At 45.1% G+C, this 16,427-nt stretch overlaps 1 protein-coding gene across 3 annotated transcripts in view; it reads right to left on the reverse strand.

The window, feature by feature from the left end:
• Positions 1 to 439: 439 nt before the first annotated feature.
• The window catches only part of Hunk (hormonally up-regulated Neu-associated kinase), a 112,447-nt gene continuing 96,459 nt past the window's right edge, over positions 440 to 16,427 (reverse strand). For 2 of the 3 annotated variants that reach the window (XM_074072813.1, XM_074072814.1), the window contains exons 10-12: positions 14,317 to 14,497; positions 2,659 to 11,738; positions 440 to 2,112 (exon numbers count right to left, since the gene is read on the reverse strand). In XM_074072813.1, coding sequence (XP_073928914.1) covers positions 11,080 to 11,738; positions 14,317 to 14,497 — 840 coding nt within the window. In that variant the 3' untranslated portion in view covers positions 440 to 2,112; positions 2,659 to 11,079. The remainder of the gene's footprint in view (positions 2,113 to 2,658; positions 11,739 to 14,316; positions 14,498 to 16,427) is intronic. The other variant, XM_020153990.2, reaches the window with a different exon arrangement.

Here is a 16,427-nt window from a genome sequence, read left to right on the forward strand (position 1 = left end):
CCCAGACTGGGGAACATTCAACAGGATGCTGGCCAGTCCTCAAGATCATGCCCCCAAGGTCATGAGAAACAGCATAAAGACTGACCAGCTGACTCAGACCATAAAAGACAGGCAGACATGGCAGCTAAAGGCAATGGATTGGATCCTGGGACAGAGGACATTCATGGAAAACTGGTGAATGCTAGATAAGATATGGAATTTAGTTTGTAGGAATGCCTTGATGTCAGTGTCTTGGTTTTGACAAATGTGCTATGATTCTGTGAGATGTTATCAAGTGAACAAGGGGGTAATTGAGAACTTTCTGTTTTATCTTTGCAACTGTTCTGTAAATCTGAAATTATTCTAAAATAGTTGATATTTGTTTAAAAAAATAATAAAATGAGGAATTCTGTGTTAAGTCAGCTTTCCACTGATATATAACAAGTCTCTAAGATAATCATCTTATGAAGAACAAAGGTTTATTTTGGCTCACAGTTTTGGAAGTTTCAGTCCATGATAATTCAGCCCCATTGCTTTGGGCCTGACGTAGCACAGGATGGTGGGAGTGTGTGGTGCAACAAAGCTTCTCTCCTTATGGTCAGAAAGCAGAAGAGACAGGAGAAGGGACGGGATCACTGGATTTGACACACTGAATTAAATGTGGGCAACCTCTGAGATTCAATAAACATACCTGATGCTGTAGAGTGTATTCTGCTCTGGAGATACAGTTTTGGGTCAATATCTATGCTTTGAGGAAATCACAGGTCAAATCAAGATTTCATAAAACCTCGGTCCAGCACTCCTACAGTTAAGTGTGCCCCCAGTATCCCAGCTGTCTCTCTGGTTTGTCAGGTCACCAGATCTCCTGACCCCAGAGTCTACCTCATTGGAGTGGGTCTGCCAATCACTCCACATGACCGGATGTGGATTCTTCTCCTCCCATATTTTAAGGGTCCCAAAGTTTCCACACAAGAGGCTACTTCCTAATATCCCCTACTTGGACATCTCAAGATATCACAGAGTTGACTCCTCTATGATGCCAAAGGTTCTGTGCCAGGTCCCCCCAGGGCCCGAGGTGGGGTGAAGTGGGGGAGAGATTTTGGCCTTGGTGACAGCAGAAGGACACTTAACCAGTGGACTGAATTGAGTAGTATATCCCCAAAATTCATTTCCCTGGGAAAGTGCCATAGTTGTTTTGCAAATGTAATTAGTTAAGATGAGGTCATACTGGAATAAGGTGGACCCTGAGTAGCTTAAACAAGTTTATTTTCTCAGAGTTCTGGAGACTACAAGCCCAAGATCAAGGTGTTAGTTGGGTGAATTTCTTCTGAGGCCTCTCTGCGTGGCTGGCTGATGGCCGCCTTTTCCCGGGATCATCACAGGGTCTTTTCTTTTCTCTTTGTCCTTGAATTGCTGGTGCCTCTCTATGTGTCCAGATTTCCTCTTCTTAGAAAGACACCAGTCAGACTACATTAGAGCCCACCCTAAGGACCTCCTTTTAACAGGGAAAATGCCTCTTTAAAGGCCCTGCTTTTTAATACAGTCCCATTCTGACTGGGTATTACGGTTTCAGCATGGATGTGGGGGGACACAACTTAAGCTGTAACAGTGGAGAAATGGCCAGGTCAGCTGGGGTAAGACCAAGGGTTGTGTGAATGCCACCCGGATTAGGCACATGTCCTTGTGAAAATGCACTGTCTAGCTGATTAGGGCTTTCAGATGGCTTGAGCACAGCACAGCTGGAAGCTTGGGGTGACCAGACATGAAAGCGAGGATAACACACTATTTCAGTATTTGCTTTTACCCTACTGAGGAGTTTGGGCCTCTGTATGTTGGTCCAATAATGGTGTGGGTACAGGGAGTGACAAGGTAAACTGTCCCTGCTTATATGATAGTTGCCTTATCCTCTTGCAAGTCTCTGTGAGGTCACCAAAAGAAAACAATCAAATGGACACACATGCATTTGATAACTGGAAACAAGGCTTCACCATGTGACTGAAGTCCAATTCCTTGCTTCCAGAGTAGGGACTGGATCTATTGTAGGAGCAGGGAGGCTTTGTTACCTTCTGGAAAGGATGTCAGTGACCCAAGTCACAGCCCTGTCATTTACTTCCCAGGCTTCCTTTCCTTCTGCTTTAAAAAAAGAAAAATCATATATTAAAAAAAAGGACTCACTTGAATTAGGGGAGTATTTTTCTTTCCATTAACTACCCACCAGAAACCCACAATTTAAGTCATATAATTTTCTCTTGACATTTACTCTCAACCCTACTATTTCACCAATCCGTTCATGCACGCACACACTCATCCACTCATCTGTCCACTCAACCATCTTCTTATCTATTTACTCATCCACTCACCCATCTGTCCATCCACCAATCCATCCATCTATCCATCCATTCACTTACCCATCCTTCTATCCACCAATCTATGCATCTACTCATCCAGCCACTCAAGCATCCTTTCATCCATCCATCCATCCATCCATCCATCCATCCATCCATCCATCATGTGTTTGAACCACTGAGCATATATACAAAGTAAGAAGGTACCCCAGAGTGCCAGGAGACACAGTAAGCAAGTTAACAATTGCCACACAGTATACTTCAGTGTTGCGGCATACACATGTAGGAGGGTTCAGAGGAGGGAAACACAAATCATGCTGGAGAGAATACTCACATGTACTCTTTTCCTTCAAACACTCCTCAGGAATAAACTTCTTTCTTTCTACTATGGTCAGCACCATGGAGACTCTTTGAGGCCCAAAAGTAGACTCCAGATATCATGGCGTCCCACTGCATTCCCACTCAATCCTAGGCTCTTCTGGGTAGGAGGACTGAGCTTGGAGGCAGGTGTTACCACCAACAGGCCACGAGCTCTTCAGTGCTTCATTTCTCCATTCTGGCCTCAAATGCGCCAGCTCTAAATGAGAGAGGTTGAGCTTGACCTCTGCTTTTTAAAATGATTTCCTGAAAGGTCCCAAAGCAGACAGTTATATTCACAAAATTCACGCTGATTTTGCATCTGCATACATGTTAGTTTTCAGTCAAATTGTTCTGTTCTGCTGCATTGTGCTTATCTTGAGCATCCATATGTTTCTTGGTGATGTTCCAAACTCCCGGGTATCCAAGGCCAGAGGAAGGTCAATTCCAAGGCCCCTGTGATGCTCTGACGTGGCCCGAATGCTCAGAGAGAATGGCTCATATAATTGAAGTGGCTGTGGGTGGGAAGGACACTGAATGGGCTATTTGGAACTCTCTGACTCAGATGACACAATTCGTCTTTCAGTGGAGTGGGGACGTTTGTCCAACCCATGCCCCACGTCATCCAGTTGTGAGTAATGGTCATGATTCGTCTACAAGTATCATTCATATCTGCTCTACATTTAGACCTGTTCCCTAACTTTGAGAAAGTTCTCTTTTTAGATGCAAACAAGAGCCCACTTTTGAGAAGCCATTCACAAAAAAAGAAATGAGAAACGGTCAATTTGATGACCACAGTCAGGCTCTGTTCTGCAGAGAAGAGGCAGGAATGAATCCGAGAGTGGGAACTAAATGGTAACGGCAGATTGGTGACGGGATGGCTCTCCAAAGCATGGCTGTGCCCATGGGTGGCAAACAGCCCAGCAATTCCACTGCTATGGTTTGCGTAGGCTTTGGCTTCATGTGTCGAAATTTAATCCCCACTGCGAGGGATTAAGGGAGTGGAAACTTAATCTCACTATGGTGTTTAGAAGTGGGGCTTTGAGGAGGTGATTAGGATTAGATAAAGTCATCAAGCTGAAAGTTCATAATTGAATCCTAGTGGCTTTATGGAAAAAGAGAGGCCACATGATACGGACACACATGCATACTCACTGTCTCATGGCATGACCCCATGTGCTGCCATGGGACTCTCTTTCAGGTGGTGAATTCCTACCGTGAGCATTTGTGATGGGCAACTCTAGAAGTCTTTGTTGTGAGAACGAGGCTGAACTTGCTAAGTTCATCAAGAAGGCCATCTTGACCTTGGACTAGAACCTTAAGTTTATATTGAATGGACTTCTTATCTTTATAAAGTGATCCAGCCTTGGGTATGTGATTACACTAGTGGAAAATAGATGCTATATCTACCAAAAGCAACACAAGGAGTAGCAAAAAAGAAAAGCTGGGCTCTCTCTCCACCTCTCCTTTCCATTAGGTCAAATCATTTTCAAATTCTTAACCAGTTCATTACCATTATCATAGACCCTTTGGACAGCCCAGAGAGTTCACTGGCCTGGACACCACAAAAGGAGTTGAGACAGGGTAAATCAGGGAGAATGAAGTATGGGAATGATAGCCAGGAATTCAGAGATAAACACTATATCCTTGAATAGTTGATGAAAAATACACAGACACTACTTTCTTTGCTTTTAGCCTCACACTCCTTCAACAGGCTGCAACACTTAGTAACAAAGGGAAAAAAAAAAAAAAAGGAAAAAGAAGCTCTTTCCCTTTGACCTGCCCACTTGCCCAATGATATCTTAAAGAAAGACACTTACCTGGGGAGAAAAAACATTTGGGAAAATGACTCCTCTGAGCACAGAAGTTGTTTGAAAAGGGAAAATGACTCCTCTGGGCACAGAAGTTGTTTGAAAAGGAAAATATTTATCTGTGAGATGAACACCTATCCTGAAGGAAGCATCTAGCAGAATCCATCCTTTGTTTAAAGAGATGCTCAAACTCTGTTATAATGACCCAAATTTAATTAATAAGTGAACCAACCTTTGACATCTCTGGGCCCGACTGATAAAACAGAGTAACAGCAAGAATGATGAATTCTGCCAGGTCCAGTACAAAGTGGAGCTTTATCCTAAAGGGAAATCAAGCCAAACCTTAACTCACTTTTTCACCACAAATACCCTAAAGTTAGAGTATTCATTGCACCTGTTATCAGATGTGCTCCCACACACATCTGGGTTGTATATTATCCTTTCTTTGCTTTGCTTTATTCATAAACGTTCTTGGTCTCTACCTTGATGTGACCTAAAATCCTTTTCTGAAACAATGTCACAAACTTAGTACCCAAGGGTCAGGAGGAGGCCTCTCTTCTTTTGAGACTTCTCTGGTTCCAGTAATATTCTTTCTCTCTCTCTCTCTCTCCATTTGTGGTGGGTGACTACAGCTGGTTGTTAGAACAGGGCAGAACTCACTAAATTTATCTTCAAAATAAAGAAAATATGACATTTCACAGGGTTCTTAAGAAGATTAGATCAGAGCTTAGCAGGCCGTGGCCTGAGGGCTGAACTCTGCTGTGGCCTGTTTTTGCATGTCCACCAGATAAGAATGGATTTCACATTTTTAAATGATTATGAAACAAAAACAAAACCGATCTCAACTAAAAAACAAAACAAAGAAGAATATGCAACAGACTGTATGGTAATCATCCAAATTTCTAACGTTGACTCTCTGGTCCTTTCCAGAATAAGTTTGTGGAAATCTCTGGATTAAAGGAAGAAATACCTTGAAAATAACTGACCCACTGTGCTGAGCATACAGGAACACATGGAAAAGGGGAATCTCTCTCCCCTGACAGGGAGCTTTCTGGAAGCCATTTAGTTGTAAGGAGAGGTTAAATGAATTCAGCAGATGGGACACGGTAACACTGCAGAATTTGTAAATATTACTATTTGGCCTTCTTATTATACCAGGGCTGCCATAATAAAACACCAGACTGGACAGCTTCAACAACAGACATCCATTTTCTCAAGTTCTGGAGGCTGAAGTGTTAGATCAAGGTGTTGGCCTCTCTCCTCGGTTGGGAGATGACCACCTTCTCTCTGTGTCCTCACATGGTCTTTCCTTGGTCTGGTGTCCCTCTCTGTCACTTTTCCTAATATGCACACTGGTCAGATTAAATTAGGTTTTACCCTAATATTAGTCCTCATTTTAACTTGCTTTTTAAAATGCCCTATCTTCAAATAGGGTCTCGTTCTGAGGTCCTGGGATGAGGGCTTTGACCATATGCATTGGGGCTGGACACGGTTCAGCCTTAATGCTCTTCTTTAATTAAATGAGATTAAAATTACCAATGCTCATTCCCTTTACAAGAAAAAGTAACCTTTATCTTTTAAGAGGCAGTATAATTGTGTAACAATGGGGAAAGACCAGTCTAATTTTAGGAAAAAAATAAAAGTCCAGACTGGCCTTGAACTTGAGGTCCTCCTGTCTCAGCCTCCTTTGTGCCAGGATGACAGGCACATACTACCATGCCCAGGTTTGACTGGTTGAGATGAGGTCTCTTTCTCTCTCTTTTTGGCTTGGCCTGCCTTGAACCACAATCTTCCTGATCTTTGTCTCCTAAGTAGCTAGCATTACAGGAGTGAGCCTCAGCATGGGGTTCTAGAGGACCTTTAAATGGCAGTCATCTGTAACTTTCCTGAGGTAGCAGAAACGTAAGTGCACCCCAAATAGTCACATGCTCCCCCATCTCTCAGCCTCATGCCCATAGGCAAGGTCAAAGACTAATAGAGTTGTTGGATATTCTTGTTTTCCCCTCCTAGCTGTAGCAGCCAGAAAAGCTAAATTTTGAGGGCATGGAGTCATATATTGGAAGCAGCGTGGACTCACCATGTAGAAGAGTCAGGAGCCTTGTTAAATTTTGCATAGGAAACAAATCTTTATTGGGAAGGTCACTGAGGTTTGGGGTATAGTGTGTGATGACAGCAAAGTCTAACCTATCTCACACAGTGACCGCAGAAGACAGAACACTGATGGAGGGGTCAGTCACCTTAGACCTCTCTGTGAACCCTCACCCAACACTGGACAAGAAGTCTCAGTCCCCATACACGACTACAGTCTGTCCTTTTCCAGCTGGCTGTGGGAACAGGTCTAGAAAAAATGTTTGGGTTACAACAGTTTAATTCCGGGTCAAAGCATTTGCTCTGAGTAGAGAATATGAGTGGTTCAGGCCCTGAGTCATTTATGCATTTCACCTGTGAATAAGTTCCCTGGCATTGTCCTCTCTGCCACATGCCATCTTTTCGGGGGTCAACTGGAGTTGATCCCTGATGTTGAGTTTGCTTCAACATCAGGCTGTTCTATGCTCCTGGAGATAGTTTGTCAAAATGCCTCATTATTTGCACTCAGTTCCAACGTGGGTACCTGTGGGAGGAGGGGTCACAGGCCTCTTTCCTTCAAAGCCTGCTGCCCACCCTCCTCAGCCCCTCCTGCTTGCCCCAAATATCTAGTCTTCCACCTAACCATGTGTGGCAGAAACACGTCCACAGAAAAGAAGTACAAATATGTACCCCGTTTGTCTTTGGAACCAGATGCCTGAAAAGCTCCCTTGACAGAAAAAGCTGCCACAAATAATACACTCATTTACTACTCAGGAAACACACGCCTTTCATCGAAAAGTGATGACATTAAATTGAACCAGCTCCCAGTAATGCTCTGAGTTAGTCTCACTGTCCCCATAGCACACAGGATTGTACAAAGAAAGCAAATACAGTAGCCGAGAATCTTCTGGATCCCCCTAAAAAATATTCAGTCTTGTTGGGTTCTGGTGGCTCACGCCTGTCATCCTAGCTACTTGAGAAACTGAGATTTAGAGAATTGTGGTTCAAGGGCAGCCCAGGTAAATAGTTCTTGAGACCCTATCTCCAAAATAACCAGAGCAAAATGGACTCGGGGTGTGGCTTAAGTAGTAGAGCCCCTGCTTTGTAAGCACAAAGCCCTGAGTTCAAACCCCAGTCCCACCAAAATAATAATAATCAGTCTTGAATTCTTTCTGAACTTGTCTCACTTTATGAGATGGATCTATGAAAATTGTTTTATTGATTTAATTCAATAAAACCCGATAGACTTTTAATAGCTAAAGTAGATAATAAGACTATTGACGGTTGGAGATCTGTGGAGGAAGACAGGGACCCTCCAGCTTTGATAGTGGTGGAAGGAGTGCTGGTAAAGTTAGTCTCAAAATTATGTGCAACTGGGCCAGGTATGGTGGCAAGTGCCTGTGGTCCCAGCTACTCGGGAGGTGGAGATAGGAGAATCAAGGCTCTAAGCTGACCCAGCAAAAGTGCTGGGGCATAGCTCAAGTGGTAGAACTGCTGCCTAGCAAGTGCAAGGCCCTGAGTTCAAGCGATGGCCCAGAACCATCAGAATTTCAAGAAGCTGTACAATTTTGAGAATAACTTAAAAATGCAAAGTCTTCGTCCTTGTAGGAACTTCAAAGCTAACTGTTGAGACAACTGAAAAAACACTGATTCATCTTGAACCACCATTTGCAGTATGTCAGTCAGATAGGCTTTTTTTTTTTTTTACAGTGAAAGCAAGACTTCATGTCGACCTTGCAAGATTGGGTGCCTGGTGAGCAGAAATGCAGGCAGTGGTTACAACAAGTATTCTATTGTCTAGTGAGCAAGTCCCTCCAGATGGACTTTCCTAGACATACCTGCTGCAGGTGAAACACAGCTGGGATACTGGAGTAGAAAATTCCTCCAAATACCCCACAAATCAACTCCCACTTGTATCCAATCCAATCAGTTACTGGGTCAAGAATTTTAAGTAAACAATGGTATTATTTACAACATACTTGATGTTTTCAGATTTGTCATCAAATAACTAAGCAGACATAGTGAGGAAGAAGTATATTTCACAGTCATTATAAAAGTACATATATTTAATAATGGTGACATAAATATCATCCTTACTTATGACCAAATCATACAACTAAAACGGACTTTTCCTCCTGAACTTCACACGATGACAGTTTGGTCATTTCTGTCGGTAGCTACAGGCTGGCTGAAATCACAGGCACAGACTGATGGACAGTCATGGGTCAAACAAACAACACACTTTGTACTTATCAAAGGGATAATCAAGTTTTCCATATAAATATAATAAAATAATAAAGACTTTAACATTTCTTTCTTTCACTTGATTTTATAGATTTGTCTGCCAGGTGCTCACACACACCAAAAACACAGCTTCTTCCCTTACCCCACTCCCCTGTGCCTCTCACTGGGTTCACAATACACCTGAGTTCAGATTCCAAGTTATCCATGGCAACACAGTCAGCTAGTGGTACAAAATGTGCAGCTGTTCTTGAGTGTACAAAGAACAGGAAACACGCTCTCCATGAGCCAACAGCAACACAAAACTACACAGATTTGTGAGGAAAGTAAGATGCAAGAAAAAGACATAGGGAGTACCAAAAGGTCACATGGCACAGGTACACATCCTGCTAACTAGCAGAGTGAGCCAGCTGCAGGTGGAAACCATCTTTAAAAAAAGATTCTTCACCCATCAAAAAATCAAAACATGCCATGTCATCTGGAGAGATGATTCTTTTCTTCTCTCTGCTGAAAAAGCTGTTGTCAATGGTAAATTCTGGAACACAGACCAAAGCCACACAAAGCCACACCAGCAGCTGGGAGATTGAGTTTCTCCTGCTGTGCTGTAGGGCTGGGGGGATACCCTCCAGAGGGTTTAAACAGCCCAGGTCATGCCAAGGTCTTAATGGCTTCCAGGGTCAGCCAAAGAGCTGTTCTCTCCTTGCTCAGTTAGAGCTGTGAGAGACCAAAGGACGTCTCTACTAATGAGACATGGTAAAAACCCACCTGACTTCTCTCTCGTGAAGGGCTAGCTACTGGAAGAAATGAGGCTGGCTTTACAATTTTGAGGGACATGCCCACTTTGGAATCAACAGACTAAGATAACTACTCTGGGGTGGCTAGAGTCGTGGTCTCAGGTCACATCCACATTAGGCCAATGTTGAAGATTCCAGACTGTTCTGGAAACTGTCTCCTAAACTAACTACTATCCAACCTGTGCCAATTCTTGCCCTTCTTACAATTCTGCTCATGACGAAGTATCCCCTGCCAGGTGCCAGGGGTCAGGCCCCACATGGAGGCAATCCCCAACAGGTTCCAACTGCACACAGTCAGACAACACTGAGGTCCACAAAACGCACACGTAGGGACGTCACAGTCACAAAACCAGAGACACATCTTTGGTTCAATCCTTGGCAAAAGGTATGGAAACACAACATGGACTGAAAGCCTGTTTGGGGTACACTGCTTTCCTGGAGGAAGACGCTGTGCTGTTCTTGAACCCGTTCCCCACCAGGCAAGCCTGATCACAGCCCACTGCAAACATGCACTTGTCTCTGGGCAGCTGGAAAATGGCGTTATACACAGATGTCATCTTCCTGCCATCCAAATTCTGCCGTGACCATTCTTTCTTTCTTTCTACAGAATCAACTGCAACCATGTTTTACACCTCCCAGAAGGATCAAGGCTCTGTTGATACAGTGATGTAAACATAGGGTGGCAGGGATCCTGGCCCTCCCACAGGCCACTGTGGTCCAAGGCCATTAAAAACACTACTTGAGCCAGTTTTTTGGCCATTCATGTTATATCCTCTTGTGAAAACATGAATGTGGTGAACTGCTTCTCATTTCCCCATTTTAATGACATCACAGAAAGTAAACAATCTCTTTGGACGAGATTATTCAACCATCAGCAAATTTCAACCAAAAATACATTGGCCAAAACCTGGCCTGGAATGAGTATTTCCTACAGTCTTTTCTTTCATGGGGGTCCTCACTGTTTGGTTCCATCTTTGTCCAAGGTTCTGCTCTGTCTTCCTCTGGGGTCCCTGGGGCTCAGCACTGTGGGTCACTGCTCCTGCCTGGCTGCAGGGATTCAGTTAGGAAAAAAAGGGCCACTTCCTTCCTCAGAAGAAACCCTGGCCCAGATGAATGACACTGTGGTACTGTTAGCCCCTGTGACCAACTGCAGAACAGAACAATCCACAGAGAGGCACACACGTGCACAGAGTAAAGAAAGACCTGGTAACAGTCTGTAAATCTGAGTGGTCCAGAAGGCAGGGGGACAAGGGAAGGAGCAGGATGAGAGTAAGGTGGGTCTCAGATTAGAATTGGCTGTCTCCGTAGCTAGCCCCCTAGTGACCACGAGGAGCATGGGGGTCCCCACGTGAGGTTGATTTGTGCAGGCTTTGGGTCTGTGGATTCCGACTGATCCATACTTGGGAGGTTGCATGACAGGAGCCGATGTGGCCATAAAGGATGCTCCACTGACTGTTAACACCAGAACCTCACAGCCGGCACAGATTAACATTGACCCTTGACCCCATCAGCAATGTCAAAGGAAAGGCTGCTGGGGGCCGTGGGCTGTAATGGTGGCAAGCTGGCCTCCAGGGGCCTCTCTGCAGTGGGTTGCAGGCTCTGACGCTTCCTTAGCATCTGCCCAATGCCCATCATGGGGAACCTGCCCCGGCTCTTCACACAATTGGGGCTCCCCAGAGGCTGTGTTGGGCCACTGCTAGGAACCGGAGGTGGGGAACACACACCCTCCTCTTTTGCGGGGCTGTTCTTGTCTTCATGAGCCAAGGAGAGCAGAGTGGAATGCAAAGGAGTTTGGAGAGGTGACAGGCTTCCAGACAGCAGACCTGCAGACAGCGTCCTCTCACTAGAATTCCTGCGAGCCAAGCTCACGGGGGAGTTCAGAATCCTATAGTGGACAGGGGACGGGGACAGGAGTTCTACGTGGTCATCGCGATCCACAGACTCAAAGGAGCGCACCATGTCCAGTATCAGAGGGTCTTCCTTGGGGAGGACGCCGATGCTCCCAGACACTTGCTGATGGGGTTCTGGTTTCTTTATAATCCTGGGGGTCCTGGGAGGTGGGACAGAGATGAACTCCATGGAAGAAGAAGCCACACAATTGGAATCAGAAGTTTTGCGGAAAATATTGCGGCAGCCGAAGGAATCTGCACATCAAGAAAACAAAACCAAAGACCTCATGACAGCCACAGCAACAGTGTACCTGGCCCTTCCCCTGCCTGTGCCAGCCCCTAGATTGGCTGAGACAGTGACCCTGCAGAGGGCAGGAGGAATTGAGAAACAGAACAGCCTTAGTTACTTGGGAAAGGAGTCAAACACAGCAACCCATGACCCCAGAGAGGTTCTGACAGACTTTCTAGGAGGGAGGGGACAGAAGGCTGGAAAGGAGGCCCCAGCTTAACATCTGGTCCCCTTTCAGTTGCTTAAAATTCTAGACTCTATGGAGAGGATGAATACAATCACAGTACATTAAACGCATATATGGAAATGTCACAATGAAACCCCTCACTTTGGACAATTAAAAGGTACATATGTTGAACAGGTCATCTACTAAACTCCAGCAAATACACTGAGTCTGACTTCCTACTACTCACCTGCAAATCTGACCCTGGAAAGGCTTATACCTTAGGAACATTTTTGAGTTTTCATTTTGTTTATAATTCATCATGGTAAAAAATACATAGCAGGAAATTTATCATCTTAACTATTATTCAGTAAATAGTTCAGTAAGGTACATGCACATTGTGTAATCAATCTTCATAGTTATTTTCATCTGATAGATAAACTACTCTGTGCCCCATTAAATCCTCACTCCCATTCCCCTCTCCCTGCCACCAGGACAACCACCACTCCATTTCCAGCCTCTATGAATTTGACCTTTCTGGGGATCTCATATAAATGGGATCATACAGTATCTGTAATTTTGTGACTGGCTTATTTCACTTGGCAAAATGGCTTCCTCTGTGTCCTCACATGTTGCAGCAGGTGTCAAGATTTCTCTTCCTTTTAAAGTTCCTTCATGCCTTTGAACTTGATGGACACTTATCTACTTCTGAACAGGGCTGGTTCATGTGCACAGTTAAGGCAACCAGCCAGCCTCCATGATTTTCCATCTCAAGTTGGCACAGACTAGAATCTAGGTTTGCAAACTATATAATAGGAAAGAGAAGAAATCACTACAGGTTTGGAGCTGAGGGAAATAAAGCCAAGTTCACGTGGATTAAGCTCTGGCTTAGATTCTTTTCTCTATGTAACATTTTAGAGGCCCGCCGAGGCCCAGCTACAGGAACACACAGTTGCCCACTGGGAGTGATTTCAGGAGCAGCTGAGGGCTGCTTGGGTCTGAGTACCTCCCTGCTATATAAATAAATACACAGACACTGAAATAAACTCCTCAGGCGGCAGATGCCTGAGATCCAACATCAGCAAGAAGTAAAAGTTCATTAATGGCTAATGTCTCCAATGCTCCAGCTGGCACGAGAGCATTGCCGCCCTGAGGTCTGCTATACCAAGGAAGGCAGGCTGCTTTGGGCCACGTGGGGACAGTGGCCCTTGTCCTGAAGTCTCACGAACTGTCCAGCAATCCTGAGTTGACCTCAGATTGCCATGGCCCTCTATGTGAAGAACTCTGGTTTCTTCATGCTTAAAACAGAGAGACTAGAATATCTCCCAGTCCCTCAGTAACGCCTCTGCCACGCAGTTCTATGTCAGGACACCCCTTGGTCCTGTGTCCCCTCTCTTGGTGTTTCTCCTCTCTGTGTTGAGATGATGCCTGGTGAGCTCTCCTGTCCACATCCTCCCTGTCTGTCTCAGAGGAGGGACAATCACATTTAGGGGAGGAGCCTACATTTGTATGTCATTGCATCCACTTGCCAGCTCTACCAGGTAAGGACTGTTACAAGTAAAGGAAACAAGGAAGACCCACAATGAGCAGTAGAGATGGGATTTGAACTTGGGTCTGAGTACCTTACTCCCACCCTAGAGCCCAGACTCAGTTATACTTCAATGCCTCACAGAAGCCATGTTTCTAGGGAAGGCTTCAATAAAACCATGCCCAATCTATGGTCTACCATGCTGGGCCCTTGAACCCTGATTTCTATTCCCATAGCCTAGTCCCTATCTCTGTAATGCAAGGCACCCATTCATGACTGTGAACTCTGTGGGTCTCAGTGTGGGATCCTGCACACTTAACTGTATTCCTATACCCAACTTTACTCCTATAATACCTTACACCCCAACCTCTGCACCCAGGATACAATGCACACCAACCTCTGCTCCCATGATACAATGCATGCCAACCTCTGTTCCCAAGATACAATGCATGCCAACCTCTGCTCCTAGTAGGCCATGCACCCCAACCTCTGCTCCTACAAGGCCATGCACCCCAACCTCTGCTCCTACAAAACCATGTACCCCAACCTCTGCTCCTACAAAACCATGCACCCCAACCTCTGCTCCTAAAAGGCCATGCACCCCACCTCTGCTCCTAAAAGGCCATGCACCCCAACCTCTGCTCCTACAAAACCATGCACCTCCACCCTCTGCTCCTACAAAACCATGCACCCCCAACCTCTGCTCCTACAAGGCCATGAACCCCAACCTCTGCTCCTAAAAGGCCATGCACCCCAACCTCTGCTCCTACAAGGCCATGTACCCCTCAGAGAGTTAACAGCAGACACACAGTTTCACAGACGTGAACTGAGAGGGTCCCTGGAGCTGACCCACCTTTGTCTGGGAAGCTGGACTTGGACGCCTTCCGGTCCTTCAGAAGAGCTTTTGTGTTCTGAATCTGCGTGATGAGTGAGACCGAGGGCTGTTTGTGTGAGGGCAGGTTCTTGTCCAACTTCTTGGAAAATGGTCGATGAAGAAAATCCCCTCTTTTTTCTTGTTCTTTGGGCTTTTTATCCTTCAAATCAGAAGCAAACATACACACTCAGATACACACGAGAAGATGAGATGAGAATCCTGCATCAAAAGTCAGCCAAGTAGATTAGAGAAACTCCAGCATTTCAATTCTACATGCTCTCTAGCATGTGTCAGATAAGGTCTGGCCAGGGCTTTGTCTCCCTCTGCCTGGCCAACCAGACCTCACCTGTCTAGCTTGATCCCATATGCTATGCTGTTTCAAGTTGTTCTAACAAGGCCAAGGCCACCTCCAGAAAGTCAGTTATTTTAGAACAAGCTGAATGAAGTATGGAAAAGCAGATCAGGACTTCTGGAAACCTACTGTGTGCATTTAAAATGCTCCCCTAGTTAGGCCTGGTGGTGCATACCTGTAATCCCAGCACTCAGGAAGCTGAGGCAGGAGGATTGTGAGTTCAAGGCTAGCTTGAGATATACAGTGAGAAACTGCTTCAAATATATAAAACAATAATTAATTAGTTTAAACAATAAAGTGATGCTCTGTGCTCCTACCCACAAAGAGGCTTTGCAGCTTGAGACCTAACTGCTTCCATCTTAACAACACCCCCCATGAGCTCAACCAGGCCAAGGTGCCCAACACAACTGGATAAGAAGTCCAGAATCCTAAACAGTCCTGATTGGGTTTCCTGCCCTTCCCACCCTCTATGCATGGGAGCACTTACTTATGAACCTAAAACTCGCATATCTGCAGCCAGTTTTGCTATAAATTCCATCTTTATAGAACAAGGTGATAATCCCTCTCATTGAGTGAACATGGCTATTTGAGGTGCTGTCAACCCCACAGCCCACCGGCATAAAGCCAGGCACTTAGAACGTGTAATAAATAGCGATTTGAATATTTTTTTAAAAGAAAGGAAAAAAGGCCAGTGGCAACCAAACAGAGTTAAAAGTAATTGAGTTCAGGCTTCTGGGCAGGGCCTAAAGAGTGCACTTGGCACTCACTGTTAAACATAGACAGCATCCTGACCTTGCCCTGGGGGAGGGGCAAAGGCAGTGCCCACAGTTTTGCCTTCTACTTGAAGAGCATTTGCAATTCAGGAGAGTTCATCTATTTTTTATTTGTGTTGCTGAAAAGATTCTCAAAGAAACACCTCTTTGCACTTTTAAAACAAGGGTGCCCAGTGCCTTTGAAGAATGGGGTTCACCATGTCCAGCTTTCTAGTGGGGAAGGGATGAGAGTGGGAATTCAGGCCTTTGGAGCCACTTTGGGGAGAAGTAGTTTCTGGGGCGTCTAACCCTTAGCCAGTGGCTTGTCCCCACTGGAGGGGTGAAGTGGGAAGAAAGCAGAGGAAAAGCCTCTACAATCTCCTCCCCTACACCCTAGTAGCCTTCATGAGGACACAGGGAGCTGTCGCTACATTAAGAATAGGATATGCCAGCCATTTAGCCCCCTTTACAAATGAGCACATACCCTGGGATGATTCACCAGGGGCAGGGTGAAAACTCAGATTTCCACAGTCCTGAAGTCAGTGCTGCGAACCCTTTACATGACCCTCTTAAAGCCTGGGGGGTGGGAGGATGTCAGGAGATGGCAACTGGGGGAGAGAAAGGGAAGACACAGCTAGAAGCATGCTGTAGTCGGCTCCTGAAAGTTTATCTGAATGCAATGTTGGAGGCCTTGGCCTTCAGGTCACCATTTGGTGCTATGTTTTACCTGCCCTGTCCAATACCTGTGTCAAGATTTAAGTATCATTGTGATTGCATTAAGAAGTGGGCCTGCTCGCTAAAAATATACAATGGAGAAAAAGCAGCCTCTTCAACAAAAACTGCTGGGAAAACTGGTTAGCAGTCTGCAAAAAACTGAAACTACATCCATGTTTATCACCCTATACCAAGATTAACTAAAAATGGATCAAGGATCTTAATATCACACCCCAAATTCTAAAGTTGGTACAGGAAAGAGTAGGAAATAC

This window comes from Castor canadensis, chromosome 5, assembly GCF_047511655.1.
Source record: "Castor canadensis chromosome 5, mCasCan1.hap1v2, whole genome shotgun sequence".
Lineage (NCBI taxonomy): Eukaryota > Metazoa > Chordata > Mammalia > Rodentia > Castoridae > Castor > Castor canadensis.